The sequence below is a fragment of the Chroicocephalus ridibundus genome, chromosome 2, assembly GCF_963924245.1.
Source record: "Chroicocephalus ridibundus chromosome 2, bChrRid1.1, whole genome shotgun sequence".
Classification (NCBI taxonomy): Eukaryota; Metazoa; Chordata; class Aves; order Charadriiformes; family Laridae; genus Chroicocephalus; species Chroicocephalus ridibundus.
This window is the reverse complement of record NC_086285.1, coordinates 103,244,874-103,260,641: the sequence shown is the minus strand read 5'-3', so window position 1 is coordinate 103,260,641 and position 15,768 is coordinate 103,244,874. Positions and strand designations below refer to the sequence as shown.

Genomic DNA, 15,768 nt, shown 5'->3' with positions numbered 1-15,768 from the left:
CTTCGACATTTGTTTTGTGAAACTGCAGACTTCCTTGGGAGAAAATGTAATCTTAACATCTTCAGAGCTTTACATTACTACCTTCTTAGAATAAAGTCCTTCAGACTAATTTTCTGCATCTGTAGTGACAACAGTTGCTTGAAAGGCCAGGAAATCTGGTGGCTTTTCAAGCTGTATCATATAGTGCATATATCGTCATGAGTTTTCTGATGTCCCTTTGCAAAGTCAAGTCATGCTCTATCACATCAATAAAATTACCAGCCTGCTTCAGGAGCATGGTGGCTTCTAAGAGCCTCAGGAAGTAATCTACTGATGTTTGTTAAAAAGGACTACCATTGAAATGACCAGCCAGAAGAGATGATAGAGCTTAGAAGGAAAATGGTGCAGTTCTTAAGACAACTGCTGGGCTATTATCCTTCATACAGAGGTGACTGCTAGCCCACAGTAATAGCACACTAACCCATTTTAAAAGGAAGAATAGTTATTTCATGTATAGTAACTATATTTTTTGAGGTGCTCAAATTAGTGTGGTTCTTGAGTGCTTTGCAATGCTTGATTTAAAACTGATGTGAAACAGTTGCCTCCATTAGCATTAAGAGTAGGGTAGGAAGATGCATAGGACTTTCACACAGTCCTGACAGACATTATAGTAAAGGATTTCTTGTGTTTCCACATACGTTTTGAACAAAACAGATTCATCCCTCTTGTTGGCATGCTGGATGTGTGTTCTGTTTGCAAGATGATCACATGGCCTTTAGTAGACAGATTTCTAGTAATTATTGTGAACCTGTTAATCTGGGAGCAAATTTCATGTGCTTGAGCAGTTTGTGTATCCTGAAATCTGAGAGAGACTTCTTTCAAAGAACCCAGAGATATGAACATTCCCTAAGACAATTTTTTTCTGCAAGGATATAGTGACAGAAAGCGAGACACTGTGAATGTAGATCCCAAAAAGAAGACCAAAAAACAATTATGTAACTACCATTGGCTTGGTATGGAATACAACTGGAACTATTACTGATAATGGAGGCTTTTTAAGCATTGAGCAGGAAGGTCTCTTTCCTACAAGTTGTAAGTGATCTTGGAACTGGTGCAAAAACTCCCACACCTGGCACTAATCTAACACTGATTCAAATGTGCGTACCCTGATCAAGTGCAGTTGAATCAGCTGATAACCAACATACCAGTTTAGTGAGGCTGGTCTTAGTGGAAATCATCGTTACATGTCTCATGTAGTGGGTTTTCATTCTACCACAAGAGGACATAGTAAGAGAAAGGGACTGGCCTTTCTAGTCAAGTGACAGCTTAAACTCTGAAATCCTTGTTTGATTTTTATCATCTAGGAAGCAGGATAAGACACCTGCAAGCCCAGTTTCCAACAAATGCATCTTCTGTCCCCTCTGGACAATGGATTTGAACCAGCCTGTGCCCTAGCAATCAACTGTTTGCCTTCCAGGATATTCTAACATGTATCACGGAAACCCTAGCTATAATTACAGCAGTCATTCTGGAGAGGGCATGCTGACTTCCTGACCATGTTAATTAATTAACAAAGGTATATGGAAACCAGCCAAAACCTTTTAGGAACGTTGCCTGTTGTTCAGCAGATTTCCAAGGCAGTGTTAAAGCATCGCCAGAATTCCCACAAAATGTAGAGCACTTTTATTCCAGTTTGTGTCATGAGTAGTCACAGTAGCAAAGATGGAATTCAGATTGATGAAAAGCGGTCTCAGGGACCCTGATGGTCACATAGGTTACTCGTTTCCCTTACCGCAACTATGCATGTCAAGATTGGCAAATATAATTCCTGAACATGAGAGAGAACAATTGTTTTTCACATCTACTTCCATGTAGGCAACTGACTGAAAAGCAGGTTGTAGGTGAGAGAAGGCAGTAAACCAAGCCTACATTGGCCTCCTGGTAATCAAAAGTTTTTGCTTTCTTTGCGATTGTCAGTTTCTAGGGATACTGGTCAGCTCCACTTAAGAAACAACATTTCTTAACTTACTACAAATTTCTACTGCTGGAATTTTTTTCAGTTTGGATCCTGACAGGCTGTGATGTGTGGTGCTAGGCTGTATGTGGTTGTATAGGGCGTGAGTTATCAGACCTTTCCTTGCAGCACTTCCAGTTATGTCTTAGAATGAGCTCTTTTTCAGTGAACTACCAAACAGACAAAAAGGTCGTGCTATCATATTATGTTACTATGGTACTAAATTAACAGCTTAAAGCAACAAACACAAAAAATAGGCTCTTTTTTGCCTTCTTCCTTCACAGAGACGTTAAGGATATGATACTGAACTCATACATTCTATCTCACTGTTCAAGGATGCAAAACCAGGGTATCGTAGGTTTATATGCAGGTGTCAGGCAGCAGTTATTGCTATCCATTTTCAAATCAAAGTGCCATGTAATATTTTGCATGGGTGATGGGGGAAGAGAGACGGGAAATAAAATTCATTCTGTATCTTACAATCCTCTGCTACTTGTCAGTTGGGAGCGATATGTCTGATAAATAAAATACTTGTTAATATACCAACATTTTACTGTTTAACAAAACCTCACACATTGGTTTGCTTATGTAATTATGAACATCAGTAATGCCCATAAAAAGCCCCTGGCAGTCAGGAATTGGCAGTGGGAGCATGGATTGCCTTTTTGATGTTTTGTTGGACTGCCATGGATTGGTGGGTATTAGATTCAGTAATATTCAGCCTCAGAATTCTGAGTAATCAAGGACAGTGCAGAAAGTCAAAACCTTTGCTCGAGATGGATCCAAGTCCAGTGTCAGTATTCAGTGCCATCTTCCTCTAGTGTTATATCCTTCTCCATCAGTTTGGGTTATTCAAAGAGATTTCCAGATTTAAGAGGGACGAAACTAATCACTGCAGTTGTTGAGTAGTGCAGCTCTGGTGCTGAGGACTGCTTCAGATGATCCTTCTGACTTGGACAGGGTTGCTTAATACCAAGCTCAGATATGTTCTCCAGGTCTGAAATTGCTGCACCCGATGGCATTGCCCTTTTGGCTTGCTAAGTAGCATGGACAGTATTCTCCTGCCATAGCTCAAGAAAACATCATACAAAGCAGTTAATCTTCTGCCAGAAATACTTACATTCCAAGCATAAGGGCTTCTCAGTGTGGGTCTTGCGTAAGGTGATGTAGCTTAGATGTGATTCAGACCTCCGTAGCAAAGTAAGTATCTATTCTTACTTAGGTAGATGGGCCTCTTGTTCAGTTTTGTTTAAAGCCTGTTTTCCAATGTTGAGTCGTCACCCACCCTAGGTACATACGCTGCATTTTCTGTCAGTCCTTTTTATTGAAGTGTTACAAAAGATTGCTCATTTACCCATTGTTTAAAGTTGGTTTTTTACCTGTGGTCCCTGCCCTTTTCTCAGCACTGGTGGCACCACAGATGGAATGCTGTGTTTACTTCTGGGTTCCCCAGTACGGTAAGGGCATAGACATACTGGAGCAAGAGCCAGAAGGACGATTGACAGATTGGAGCATCTGACATCAAGAACAGTCTGAGAGACGTGCGAATGTTTAGCCTAAAAAAGAGAGAGTTTAGGGGTGATTTTACCAATGTGTATAAATACTTGATGGGAGGCAGTAAAGAAGATGGAGCCAGACTCTTCTGAATGGTCTCCAGTGAACAGACAAGAGGCAATAGGCACAAATTGAAATATAATAAATTCTGTTTAAACCTGAGAAAATACTTTTTTTTACTCTGAGGGAGGTCAAACACTGGATCAGGTCCAGAGAGGTTGTGGAGTCTCTGTCTGTGGAGATAACTAAAAATCTGACTGGACAGTGTCCTGATCAACCTGTTCTAGTTGACCCTGCTTTGAGCAGAGGAGCTGGACGAGGTGATCTCTTTCATTCTGTGAAAATAGAGTTAAAGCATATTTCAGGTTCTAACCAACTTCAGTTTTCATCTTATATTAATTTTTCAACTTGTTTGTAAAACTTGTGAATATTGTGTTCCAGCAAACTGCATTGCATTGGAGTGCGTACTACAATAACCCAGAGCATGTGAAACTTCTCATAAAACACGATTCAAATATTGGAATCCCTGATATTGAAGGAAAAATCCCACTTCACTGGGCAGCCAACAACAAGGACCCTAGTGCAATTCACACGGTGAAATGTATTCTGGTAAGAAAGTCTATTATTTATATAACCATTTCTGTATTTATTACTTTACTTTCATAGAAATATTTTTTATTCTCTTGAAATTTTTCATTTTAGTCCACTGACTCTTTGAGAATGAAATTGCTTTTTCTAATATACAGGATTTTGTAAGAAATAATCTTCAATTTTTGCTCTCTTGAAAGGGGTTTCTTGTGAGTTCAATGGGCAAATATCTTTGCTCTAACTCATGGACTATAAATATTCTCTTAATCAATTTGATGTGTGTAACTGTTCATTTGGGGGATAAGGGAAGGAAGAAGGGGTTGCAAGTTTTCCTAGTTAAAATGGCCAGGCATATTACTCATCTCAGTTGCATCTTGCACACTGATTTCTTTGTTGTGTGTCTTTTCTTTGTTATTTGAAAGTTTATTTCTAGTTAGCTGTACTGAAAAGTCTCATTTAATTTGTTCTTTTGAGTCATAATTCTGGGAAATATTTGATCAATTATCAATCAGCCCACAATCAGTTTATTGAGAGACTTTCCAAATATTTTTGTGTATGGATTTGTCCTGGTTTAAGGTAAAACAGAACCAACTTTCTGTTCAGTAATTTTACTTCTTAGCTAGGCCTCTTCTAACTCTCTGAAATCAACAGCATATTGCGCAGAAAACTGTTCACTCTCAGAGTGATAAGACCTGATTATGCCAAGGAATGGTATGCAAAGAGGCTCTTGCTTACACTTATTGCTATAACAACCAAGGTCAGCTAATTTCGTTATTTGTCCTGTTGGAGGGTCGGAAGCAGAAAAGCGTAGCGAGGGTCCCGTCTATGGGGAAGAGCAGACGGGCCAGGTGACCAAAACAGGGGTATTCCATCTCATCTGCCCCATGCTCAGTATAAAAGCTGAGGGATCAAAGGGTCAGCCCTCTTTCTTCACAAGAGAAATAAATTTGCTGAAAAATGGGTAAGGATTGCTGTATTCAAATACAGACTTTTTCAAGTGTTAGATAGGGTAAATGTTTCTAAAAGTTGTGGTGAGTTGGCCCCAGCCAACAGCCTAACACTTGCACAGCCACTGGCTCACTCTCTTCTTGCGAGACTGGGAGAAAATAGAAAGCAGGCAAGAAGACTTGTGGATGAAGATAATGACAGTTTAGTATGGAAAGCAAAAGCTGTGTGCAAAAAAAAAAAAGGGAAGTTATTCACTACTTCCCATCAGAAGGCAGATGGCAGGCACTCCCAAGAAAGTGGGGAAAAGGGCTTCAGCAGACTTAATTGTGGCATGGGAAGACAAATGATGTAGCCATGAATGACCCCCCTGCCTTCTCCTTTCCCTGAGGTTTTTTTTGCTGAGCATGATATTATAAGGTATGGAATAGTGCTTGGGTCATTTTGGGTCAGCTGTCCCAGCTTTGTCCTCTCCCAATCTCTGGCCCAACCCCAGCCCACTCACTGAGGGGAGCAGGACAGGGCAGGGCATGAAAAAGAGAAATCCTTGATGCTGTGCAAGCACTATTCAGCAACAGCCAGAACATAGAATCATAGAATTGCCTAGGTTGGAAGGGACCTTTCAGATCATCTAGTCCAACCGTCAACCTAACTCTGACAAAAACCAGCACTAAACCATATCAATAAGCTCTACGTCTACCCGTCTTTTAAATACCTCCAGGGATGGTGCCTCTACCACTTCCCTGGGCAGCCTGTTCCAATGCGTAATAACCCTTCCAGTGTAAAAATTTTTCCTAATATCCAGTCTAAATCTCCCTTGGCGCAACTTGAGGCTGTTTCCTCTTGTCCTATTGCTTGTTACTTGGGAGAAGAGACCAACCACCACCTCTCTACAGCCTCCTTTCAGGTAGTTGTAGAGAGCGATAAGGTCTCCCCTCAGCCTCCTTCTCTCTAGGCTAAACAACCCCAGCTCCCAGTTTCAATCATCAGTATAAAGCCCAGCACCATACCTGCTGCTGCAAGGAAAATTAACTTCATCCCAGCCAGATGCAGTAGAAAAGGTCAAAAATACCTGTCCCCTTACTGAAGGTGTTCTCAAAGATTCTCTTTAGGTAATACAGAATCAGGATCATATCCAAGTTTTTTGGTTCTTTGTTTTTTTTACTCTGACAGTTGAAAGAGTGTATTCTTGATTCCGTCTAATCTTTTTCATTCCAAGTAGTTATATCTATATATGCTTATTGATGGAGTAAGATAATAAAAAGTTTAAATGAAAAAGTAATTTAGCTTACAGGATATGCTGTAAAAGTTGTTGATACAGAAACATTGTTACTAGGTAATCAATCTGTTGATTGAATCTGTTCTTAAGTGTAAATACCTTTTTTGTTGGTGGTGGTGCTTCTGAGTTTAATCCTTTAGTAAGATCTTGTCTTATCTCCAAACTGAAGTGTTTTTCTTACTTGTCTTGAGAGATAACTGCCTAGTAGAGCTCACAGTCTTCCCCTCCTGTCGTAGCTACTTTTGCTATATTACCCAGTTCCAGATCTATTGCCCAAGAATCACCTTTGATTCTCATTCCTCTCTAGGTCTTCACATCCAGGTTAACTTTAATTTTTTTTACATTCTTTCTGCATGATATTTCTAATGTACATACCCATACAGTTAAAATTTCTGTCATCTTGTGTCTTACTTTACAAAATTGCATTTCTAAGTTCACGAGAATATTGTCTTGTAGTGATAGCAGTGCAGAAGGCCAACAACTCAGTGTCACTGTTGCCTCTCCATTTTTTTTAATCACATCGAACACAAACCATTTGTCTTTGCTTTCACGATAGAGTGTTATAAGCTTTAAGCTGTGTGCTGTTGCTCAGATAGCAGTCAGATATTGATATCTACCGCTGGTCAATCTGCATTGGCAGCCTTTGTTGCCTGCTAACTAAGTTATGAAAAACAGCACTGCTGTTGTTTCTCTCATGTTATCTTTAACACTCTGGAAGAATTCCCCAGAAAATTATTTGTCTCTAGTGTCCAATTCTGAACTCTCCAGAGCTGCTTTCCAAAAACATGACAAAAGTTAAGCTGCTGGTTTTATTGAGACCACAGTCTATGATACTGAAAAATACTGTCTTGTTTTTCCATGCTCTGCCATCTGGATGTGTCCATTTGTTGTCTCCTGTTTATAAATTCATAAAATTAAGGGGTCATCTTTCTGTTTAATGTTTGTGTAGTACTTAGCCCATTAGGATTGTCAAATTAAACAATAATGACAAGAGCTCAACTGAATGCTGAAGTAGGTTTGCAGGGGTGACAGTTATATCTAATATTGGTTATATCTAGTATTGAAATCCATGAAATACAGCCAAAATGGAACTCATGACATATTTACAAAGTGAACATGTGAAGCAGAGAGAAACTTTAATCTGGAGATCCTCTCATGGTCAACTTCCTTTTCCACCTTTCCAGATTCAGCAGTGCATGGTTACATGAAAAACGTTGGGAAGATTTAAGGAGAAAAGAACAGAATAAGGTTCCATTAATATGATGGAAGCAACTGCTTAGTACTCTGTCTATTTTGTATCTCTTCTCTTAATTTATTCTTCATGGTAAGAGACATGACATTTATTTATACAACACTTCCCATTATTGCCTACAATTCCATTGTTCTAATTGCTGCAGAAAAATGTGTAGGTTCTGTTTCTTCTGTGTATTGTGCTTAAAATATTAATATAGTATGGCAGTTTAATTATAGCTAGTTTTACACCAAAACCACTTCAAATCCAACGAAATTATACTCTTGTATGTAGGCAGAAAGAGGCCTAGAAAATTTTAGTTTAAGTGGCCAAAAATTCAGAACACGTGAGTACTTTTAGACTAGAATATAAATAATGGCTTTGTCATTAAAAGATTTTTTACCATTTTGCAAAAGTAACACTTGATTATGGGGACATATTCTGGGGAACATCAGTGACTTTGAGCCAGTAATTTTAGGAGTCACTTATTTAATATGTTGTGCTTTTTAGAAGGCTTAAAAATTAACTTTATGGATTACATCAATAGATTATAGGTAAAGGGAACAAGCATTTGTTTTCTTGTTTGTCCATTTAGTTCAAACAGATTTTTCTCTCGTGGAGTTAGAATTTCAGTAATAACTTCTGTGCATATCATCATTCATTTTTAGTCATTCTTAAAAGTGATTCTTATAAAGATCACTTCTGAATTTTTGCAGTGGGCTCTATACTCCCCCTGCTGAGCTCTTTGAACAGACAGAAAGTAAGCGTATTATCTGTTAGCTTTCTCTTGAGAACTATTAAAGCTAGCGAAGAACATAAAACTTCACTTTTCACTGTAATGGCTCAGATAAATGCTTTTGAATGCATATTTAAAAAAGTGCTTTTCATGCTTTGATTAATGTGGTTTGTGGGTGTAACAATGTTAACTTTGATTGTATTTTTGGTTGAGAGTGTCACATTTATCAATTTTTTATGTTTTTAATAGGTTATCTGTTATTGTGCTAGTGATTAGATATAGTAATGAACTACAGTATGTTTCAAGTATGTTAAATTCTTTTTCTAGCAAAACATGGCTAGCACTACGGATATCTAAAATTCTGATGCAGTTTTTTAATATGTGAGACAGGCAACTTAATTAGCATTTACAAACAGTATGTGAAGTATGTAAATGTTTAACTTTGGAAAACTTATATTAATCAAGTATTAGGAGGTTGAAATTGACACTGTTAGAAAGCAAGTCAGTAAGAAACAAAGTAACAGGGCATTGTGGAGTTCAGGTTACTACTGCAGTATTAATTTAGCCAGATTGCTTTTAGGAAATATGGTTAGATATAACTCTAAATGTTTGGGGGTTTTTTCTATTAAATATAATATATAGAATGTACAACCTTGGTCAATTAGTATTTGGATAGAAACCGTAACTCTGAAATTCCTGACTTTCTGCTGCTTGATTCGTCATTCTTAATGTTAGATGTTAGTTTTCTATGTAATAGTTACTGCATTTCAAATAATGCAAATGCAAGTGATTTTATGGCCTATTTGTGTACCTAGTGAAGTCAGTAGGAAAAATTGCAATTAGTTTAGTGAGAAAGGGATCAGGAACTGGCTTTAGCTGTTAACAAGCTGCACTGATCACAGTCTCTCCCTTCTCTCTAAAATTGAGTATATTGTAAGATACAGTGTGGCTCTGTATTTTCAGGAGGATTGCTTTTCTCAGTTATCATGGGTTAAAATCCGCTCTAGTGTTGGAAGTGAAAAATTTCAGGACTGCCCTCCTTTTTTTTTTTTTTTTCTTTTTTCTTTTTTCCCCTGCACAGGCTTCCCATGACTGCAGTGAATTGTTCTGAATTGTTGGAGATAGAACAGCAGACTTAATCCCTATAGTTTATTTAAGCTCTTGTTTTGACATGCTGCTTCTGCTCTAGATGTTTAGTGTCCCGCTTCTTGAGTTTCTGTTGTTTTATTATTTAACAATTTCTTTACAGGTATCTCTTTTTTCATGAAAGTGAAGTTTAAAGTTTGTATTTTGTGGGGCTTTATGATATTTTCTATTTGGAGATCTCTGCGGTGCTAAGCCGATGTTCGTTTGTACCTCTTCTGTTCTTTTGCCTGAGAAAGTCATGAAGAGAAATCTGTCTAGAAAAAAGTTGATGAGAGAGGAAATTATTGTAATACAGAACTGTATAGCTAGGGGCCTTATGTGAAAGTAATTTAACATGTTTTTTAAGAAAATGTGATGAAACATCAAGTTATATTTATTAATGTGTATGTTATGTGATCAAATGACTAATCACAATACTTTAACAGATTTATTTTTTTTTTATTCATTACAAGTAGATGCATTCATTAGAAATACTCTTTTGCTTCTATCCTGTCAGCTAGAGACATCCACATCTCCTTTAGAAATACTCTTGATAGCCGTGTGGTTTTAAAATGCTAGAAGATTATTACAATAAAAGCCATAAGATTAACTTGTACACCCTAAACCCTAAAAAGGGTAGTGTCCAAGGAGAAAAATATGAAGATATATATGTCATGTTTAACTTAGAAAATTAAGTAGGAAGATCTAGTTATTTTCACTAGAGCCTTAGTTAGTCTTTTAAAGATCTGTGTAAGGAGCCACTTCTGCAACAGACTGGTAAAACTACAGGTTGTGTACCAAAAATCATGTCTTGTACAGTAATTAAGTAAGTATAGAAAAAATTCCGTAAGAAATACTTGAAAATAGCCTATACTGTAACAAAAGTGCTTGGTTGTAGAGCTATATTCTACTGAACAAGGACAGTTTATCTCCTTATTATAAGACTCTCCTTATTATAAATCTGTAAAGAGTATGTAGTTTTTCTCTTCAACTTAAACATTTTTATAATTTTGTATTTTTTTTTTTTTAAAGGAAGCTGCACCTACAGAATCTCTGCTTAACTGGCAAGACTATGAAGGACGAACTCCCCTTCATTTTGCTGTTGCTGATGGGAATGTAGCTGTTGTTGATGTCCTGACCTCCTACGAAGGCTGCAATGTGACATCTTACGACAACTTGTTTCGAACTCCCCTTCACTGGGCAGCTTTACTTGGTAAACTGGACAATGCTGAAGTCATTTAATAATTATTTGACTATGGTGTTTAATCTTTTTTATTTCATTCTAGCCTGGCATTATGTTAACTAAACTCTTCAAACAATAATAGTTTTTGCTAGACCAGGATTAGAAGTTTCTGTGTAGACAGGTTTTTTTAGCTTCAGATTCTCCAAAGCACTGTAAATGTGTTACTTCGGCAGGCTATATATGTTCATGATTTAAGAACAGTTAGACCATATTGAGATTTTTTTGCATATGTAGCTTTGCTCATAGATTAAAAAAAAAGATATTCTAGAGCAATTTACATGTGTCCGGTTAAGCGGATTTGTGGATTATATTGTCCAGTTTTTACTAAACTGCTCCTCACAAAATAGACAAGTGATTTTAAAAGATTTCCACAAAGAAACCACGAATAATCTGGTAATTCCAGCACAAGTGAACAACAAGAAAATGGCAGAGCTGACATTTCTCCTACTCCTACTACAAGCTCTTCATCAGATACATTATGACAATCTAATCAGGTCTGACAAGAAGTTTTATTCAGATAAAAGTTTTTTTCTGTTCAGATTGCTACCCTGAGACTCAGATGCTCTGTGAATTATAGCCTTGCATATGTGAATTCGTCACAGTTTGGTTTTACGGGTTGCAAAACTGGATCTTTGCAAAACAGGTAAAAACTTGATATAAACAGTCTAAATACAGGGGAAACTCAACTCATAAAATGACAGGCACCAAAACAATATGAGTGAGAAAATTGACCTCCTGTTTTCCATTCTCCTATGTGCAGGAGGAAAAAATAAACACCACCAGATAAAAAGAAAGCATCTTCAAACACTCTCTCCCTGCTTTTAACAGGCTTCATCCCCACAACCCTTTGGGACACTGCAGACAAAGAATGCCAATAAAAGAATCAGATTGCTCACTGGAGCGAGTTACTGCAACTCCAGTGACAATATACGTGTAGTTTGATTATGTTTATTTAAAAAGAAAAAGAAGAAAGAGTGTTGTCAGATTTGCATTTGCATTCAAGTAGGGATATTGAATTTTTACAGAGAAATTGTGAAACATTTTAAGTGTCATAGAATCAGACTTCCAAAGAAATAGTCATTATCACTTGGTTCTGTCCAAGAAGCAAAATTTATCGTGTTTTGAAATTGATTGTATTTAAGAGAGAAGTTTTGTCTGTTGGAAAAATGGATTGTTTGATCAATGTGGAATAAAGGGAGAAGATGTGCCAAGACCTCCAGAGTCCTTTGTGAAGTTGATGAGGTCTCTAGGTGGCATATGCCCATGGGGAACTTCTGATTGGTAAATCATGATTACTTTTTAGGGTTTTGTTTTTAAGTTAGATACTGAATGCTGTATATAATTCTCAAAGAGTCTAAAATGTTACTAAATGGGTTAACAATAGGGGTTTTTAAGTATTGCATGGATACAGCCACAAACACTCTGTTAAAGGTGATGAGTTGCATGTGACTGCATCTTAGGGCATTGTTGCTCCTGTTACCTTTTCTTTTGGAGATAAAAGTCTTAGCCAAATTATATCTCTTCTAAATCAAAGTACTACAGAAATGACAGTTCTTGACCTCAAGAACTGAGTTTTAATGTTTACGTTAACATCCACGTGAGATCCATCTTTAGACCAATTTATTTACGGTTGTACCCAATACAAAAGTTATTTTCATCTCCCTCAAGCCTTCTTTCTCATAGATAATTTAGATAATCCTATTGTCCTGAATACAGAGTTCAGCTACCCTTTTTCTAGTTGGGTGTCCTGAAAGTTCAGGCAAGTTTTTTTCCAGGCTTAGTACACCTATGTTTTTCCTGCTAGGATTGCACTGAGAACCAACTTCTTCCAGTGCACCTCAATTCACTCATAATCTTGAGATGGGAAGAGCATAGCAACATTATGTCTCTTCTTTTTAAGTGTTTTCTGGTAGGAAGGGACAGAATGTTGTGATGTTCTGGGTCCAGACGTGTCTTAGTGGCTGAAAGGAAAGAAGAGCCTTCCTGTAAAGCCCCTAGAAAAAAAAAATGCCCACATCCTTTTTGACCCAAGTTGACCATTTTCTCTCGGTTCTGCTGCCTATAAAGTCTGAAAGTGCCGTTCCACAAAAGACTTCCCTAGTGCACCATCTCTTAGGTTTTAAAAAGCTACAGTCCACAATTGTTAAACAGCTTCATTTTGTAATTGTCAGTGTTTTCATTAAAAAAGTCTACTGCTAGTAGAAAGTTTTACCTACTTTTTTTCATTTATTCTAAAGTAATTCAAGTCAAATGTGCAAAAGTAAAAAGCGGCAAAATTGGTTGTTTTCTCCACACGCAAGGTGCTGGGAGATCTCCCCTGTAAAATCAGAGTATTTTTATGTGATTTATGCAGCATCGCAAGCTGAATTATCAGAAGCTTTTTCTGGAAATATTAAACTCATTCATTGCAATGTTAATATCGCAGTTGTCTGACCAGCTACTGATGGTTTGTTTGTTTAGGACAATGCTCTAGTGATTTATTTTAAAAGAAATAGAAAGTCTTTCCACATGTTGCTGCAATTCATATGTCATTCTGATTTACAGATGCCCCTCAAAAATAAGGATACAGAGTGTGGAACTGGAACATGAGGAAGGTGCATGCCAGGCTTAATAGTTCAAATATCAAGTCTTATGTTTCTCTCTAATCTTTAGGCTAATGGCTACAACACAAACATACTATTATTTACTGAAGTCTGTTCATTTTCTTCTGTTTCTTTTCTTTTTTTTTTTAAATAGGGAAGTGTTTAACTTTAGGATTTGATACATGCCTGATTTCATTATATTATTATTTTTCTCAGGTCATGCGCAGATTGTCCATCTCTTACTAGAAAGAAATAAGTTTGGAACTATCCCATCTGATAGTCAAGGTGCAACACCCCTACATTATGCAGCTCAGAGCAACTTTGCTGTAAGTAGCACATACCCTAAATGTGAAGTAAATATATTTTGCTGAAACACTTACAATGTGACAAAGTGTTTGAGTTGTTTTTAAAACAATGCACAGTGTTGTTTGCACAAGTTAATTCAGAATTTTCCGATGTTACGTGACTTAAAAGTGGTTAATTTCAATCTATTCAAAATAGGTTTTAAAAAGTGAATTGCTGTACAAAGAAAAGCCCTTTGATCTATACGTTTGCATCAGAACACACAGTAGTCATTTAGGTATTTCAGTAGAAAGCAGAATGGCACCTACTATTTTACAGTGCTTTTTCTTTTTAAGTCTCATTATAGCAAAATCTAAGCAGGTATAAGGTATTTAGAGTAAGGTCACCTGTATAAGTATTTGCACAGCTGCTTCAGTACCAGACAAACCAGTCTTTGCCTTCAAGAAGGTGGTTAACTTATTAATATTTGCTATTATGAATAAGCCATTGTCTCATAAAGGATGGATACATAGTGAGTACCTTTTGTCACAATTCTCTATGAACACTATATTTTTTTAAGTTTCTTAAAGTTTTTAATATTTTTAAAATATTTTTTAAATTCAGACAGCAAAGAAAATTGATTTCTCAGTCAGCGTGATTCTTATATTTTGTTAGAATAGGTAATTTTTTTCCAGAGCAAGATCTGATACAGTAGAGCTAATTATAAAACTCAGCAGTTTAATGATTGCTGGTCATAGATGTTATTATAGTAGTTCTCAAGCACTGGGAACTTAAGAACGCTTCTTCGTGCCGCGCTGTCTCTCATAGTTGAATTATGCCATGTCTAGTAAGCTGAGAGCTCCCATCTAAGTTTTCTTCAGTTGTATTATTCATAACCTCCTTTTACAAAAAGGGTTATTTAGTGCCTAATTAATATAGTTATGTAGCGCATATTGCAGCATTTTCTTAACAGGGATACTAATTTGGGTCTTTCTTGCCTACTCATATGTTAATTTTCATAAAACAAGTAAAATGTAAATGCTCTTGAAAACCATTCAAGTTAACAAATCCAGAAGTACTATTGAAAGAGGCAATTGACCAATGTATATGAATACCACAGCTGTCACCCTCTGTTTCCATCTGAGACTGAGTTTTGAGGTTTTGGTGGGGTTTTTTGGAGGTGGTCCTTAGTAAGACCATACAGATTTTTTTTTTTAAATTCAGGATTTCATTGGAACATATCTCTGTGTATAATTTATGCCTTTTTAGAGAATTTTTTTATTGATGCTGAATATTGTCCATTACGTGGTATGTACAATTTGGGTCTGACTCACACCCCTGAAATATTTATATTGTAAAAGCCTTTCTTTCTAGTTTGAGTCCGACGCATGGGAAAGAATGTTTTTATTTACAATCTGGTGATTATCTCCACATGATTTTATCTTTTTTTTCTTTTCTTTATTGATACATTCCTAAAAAATGATTTTTTCTTACTGGCTTGCTTTCTCTGGGCTTGATTCAGTTTCAGTATGAAACATCTTCATTATGTCGCTGCCTTTTGATCCCACCAGCCAGCCAAACTATGATACTGTTTACTTTTTTATGGGGAAATAGAGTTGGTGATGGAATCAAACATTCTTTTGTAATCTTGTGCACTTACAATGAAGGTACTGTTTTCCATCTTATATGAAGAATCAAACAGGAGAATCTCATTCAGATCTGCAGGCCTCTTTTAATTGGTGATGTATCCAGAACCACTATTTATGCATGCCTAAACTGTGTCTGGAGCTTCTCTCTTTTTTACCACTCTGGTTGTTGCTGAGCACCACTATTTGCTTTTTTTCTCTATCACATACAAATCCTTGAGAAATTCGCACCACTGTATTCCATATACATAGTCAAACAAATGAGTAAAGACACATCCATGTTTGTTTTGGCAGTAGCTTCTATATATGGTTTGAGAGCCACCGTGCTGTTCTGTTGAGACTGTCCAAGTCTGGATAGGCATGGTATATTTCTCAGTTAAAATGAGATCTTTCTTAGTTCGTAACAACAAGAAGAAAGCTTGCTCTTTTGTGTTTATTATAAATATTTGCATTGCTTTCAGTTTTACTTAACTCAATATCTTGTTCTTTGTTCTGTTTTTTTATGGGTTACTTAATGCTAATATGACGCTTTTGTTTTTTAAAGATTGAAGAGACTTAGCTGGC

The 15,768-nt window shown here is 36.8% G+C and overlaps 1 protein-coding gene across 8 annotated transcripts in view; it reads left to right on the top strand.

Annotated features, from left to right (window-relative positions):
- The window catches only part of INVS (inversin), a 101,446-nt gene that overhangs the window by 45,989 nt on the left and 39,689 nt on the right, over positions 1–15,768 (top strand). For 7 of the 8 annotated variants that reach the window (XM_063326352.1, XM_063326351.1, XM_063326353.1 and 4 more), the window contains 3 exons: positions 3,989–4,156; positions 10,484–10,664; positions 13,493–13,602. In XM_063326352.1, coding sequence (XP_063182422.1) covers positions 3,989–4,156; positions 10,484–10,664; positions 13,493–13,602 — 459 coding nt within the window. Of the gene's footprint in view, positions 1–3,988; positions 4,157–7,570; positions 7,684–10,483; positions 10,665–13,492; positions 13,603–15,768 lie in introns of those variants that run through there. The other variant, XM_063326359.1, reaches the window with a different exon arrangement.